General features: G+C 41.0%; 1 protein-coding gene across 1 annotated transcript in view; it reads right to left on the bottom strand.

Moving 5' to 3' along the window:
* Window positions 1-301: 301 nt before the first annotated feature.
* The window catches only part of LOC308288035 (MAM domain-containing glycosylphosphatidylinositol anchor protein 1-like), a gene marked incomplete at both ends in the record, with an annotated part of 257,477 nt that continues 255,795 nt past the window's right edge, over window positions 302-1,983 (bottom strand). Inside the window, 1 exon segment of the mRNA XM_080729379.1 lies at window positions 302-396. Within this exon segment, the coding sequence (XP_080585505.1) occupies window positions 302-396 (95 nt within the window).

Here is a 1,983-nt window from a genome sequence, read left to right as displayed (position 1 = left end):
TTTGATGACGGGGAAACACTCACAACAGGAAGCAACAACAGGAATGAAAGCAGCTGAGACACACAGACAGAGGCTACCCAAGCAAGACAGATAGCATGGATAGATCTATGATAAACGGGACGAGATATGCATGAAGGGGAATAGATAGATAGATAGATAGATAGATAGGTAGATAGGTAGATGGGTAGATGGATGGATAGATACAGAGGGAAGGACATGGGATTGAGAAAGAAGAAGTAACAGAGCGTGCATCGGTGCAGTCTCTGTGGAGGCAGACAGGTGGCGCTGTTGAGGCTGCTCATCATCTGCACAGCAGCAGCAGGACACAGCAGAGGGCAAAGGTCAGCCAGCTGGCCAATGGGAGAGGGTGCAGTGACGCCGACCCACCAGTCGCAACTGCAGAGGTGAGAGGTGAGGAAAAGAGAGCAACAAGAAGTGTCAACATGAATAATAACATGAATAACATGAATGATTATGAAGCTGAAAGGTGTGTTCCTCGGAGAGCAGATCTCTGCCAGGCTGGGTTGCATACCCAGGGCTGTGTCTGTCGCGGGGTGCAGCCGTCAGGAGGCTGCAGAGGGAGTTTGTGGCGGCCATTGTGGGCAGAAGAGAACGCACTTTTGGAGGTGTGATGTACAGAGGCCCATCGAAATGTGATTCCAAAAAGTATGGAGTATCAAAACCGTGTTTGACAGTCATTGTCACATGACTCACGAGGCCATTGTACCTAATTGTGTGAAAATAAATACATAAAAATGCAACAAAAATTTAAGTGAAATAGTTTTGCCGCTGCATTGTTTAGAGGTCCTTTACTGTCAGTGTTGTTTTTGACAGCAAATTTTGATTTAGTTTTAGTCATTTGAATAAAATGTTATGTAGTTATAGTCATAATTTTTAGTTGACTGAATATCATAAGATTTTAGGCAACTAAATCTACAGTTGATTTAATCAACTAAAATATATTTTGGCAGGCCTTGATGGTATCATAATGACTGATTTTACTTTTGGTTGTGTGCTGAAAATAGCCGATCTACAAGCTCACAACGCGTCCCTAACACCGGAAAGCAACCAAACATAAAATGACTCTCTTCTCCACCAGTCCCCTCCCCAACATTTTAGTCTAGTTTTTATTTTGTTGACGAAATTGTCAATATATTTAGTCTTAGTTTTAGTCATCACAGCTTAGTTTTTATTTTGTTTTTATTTAGTTTTCGTCAGTGGAAAAAAAAAACTGTCGACAAACATTTTTCGTCATTGTTTTAGTCGACCAAATTAACAGTTTACTGTAATTTGTGATACAAATTTAGGGTAGACTGGATGCTATACGATCATGATTTTTGTCTTTTCTCAGGTCAATTGGGCCCATCCCACATACTTGAGAAGTGACTTGTTGTCAATCACATAACTCCAGAGATCATGTGTACATTTGGACAAAACCTGTAAGAGTAGTGTACAGTAGGTTCACTCAGATCAGCCAACACAGGGATGCTGACAAAACCCTCGCTAAAAACCCCAGGACAAAAATCCACTCGTCCTAGACAATTTGCTCTCCTGGCCCCCAAACTGTGGAATAAACTCCCTGTCACACAGAACTACAGACTCACTCCCTAGCTTCTGCCGTGGACTGAAGACTCACCTCTTCAGACTCCACCTAAACCCATAGCACTACTGTAACACTCCCCTTCCCTCAATGACCAGATAGCTAGCATTTTTAGGTTTTAAGGCCCATTTCCACTGCCCAGATAAACAGATAATAAATATATATTTCTCCATTCAAGTGGATGGTAAGATACAGATAAAGAATATCTGTGACATAAATGTGTTTTATCTGAATCTTACCATCCACTTGAAAGGCCCAGTGGGAATGGTCCTTTAGAATTTTTTTTTTACTGATTATGTGCGTGGTCTACCTATGTTATTGTTTTTCTAGATTGATATTCCTATGCATTGTTATATTGCTGTTGATGTACTAACATATTATCT

The sequence above is a fragment of the Nannobrachium achirus genome (assembly GCF_963921795.1).
Source record: "Nannobrachium achirus genome assembly, chromosome: 7".
Taxonomy (NCBI): domain Eukaryota; kingdom Metazoa; phylum Chordata; class Actinopteri; order Myctophiformes; family Myctophidae; genus Nannobrachium; species Nannobrachium achirus.
Note: the sequence above shows the minus strand (reverse complement) of the source record. Positions and strands in the feature narration are given on the sequence as shown.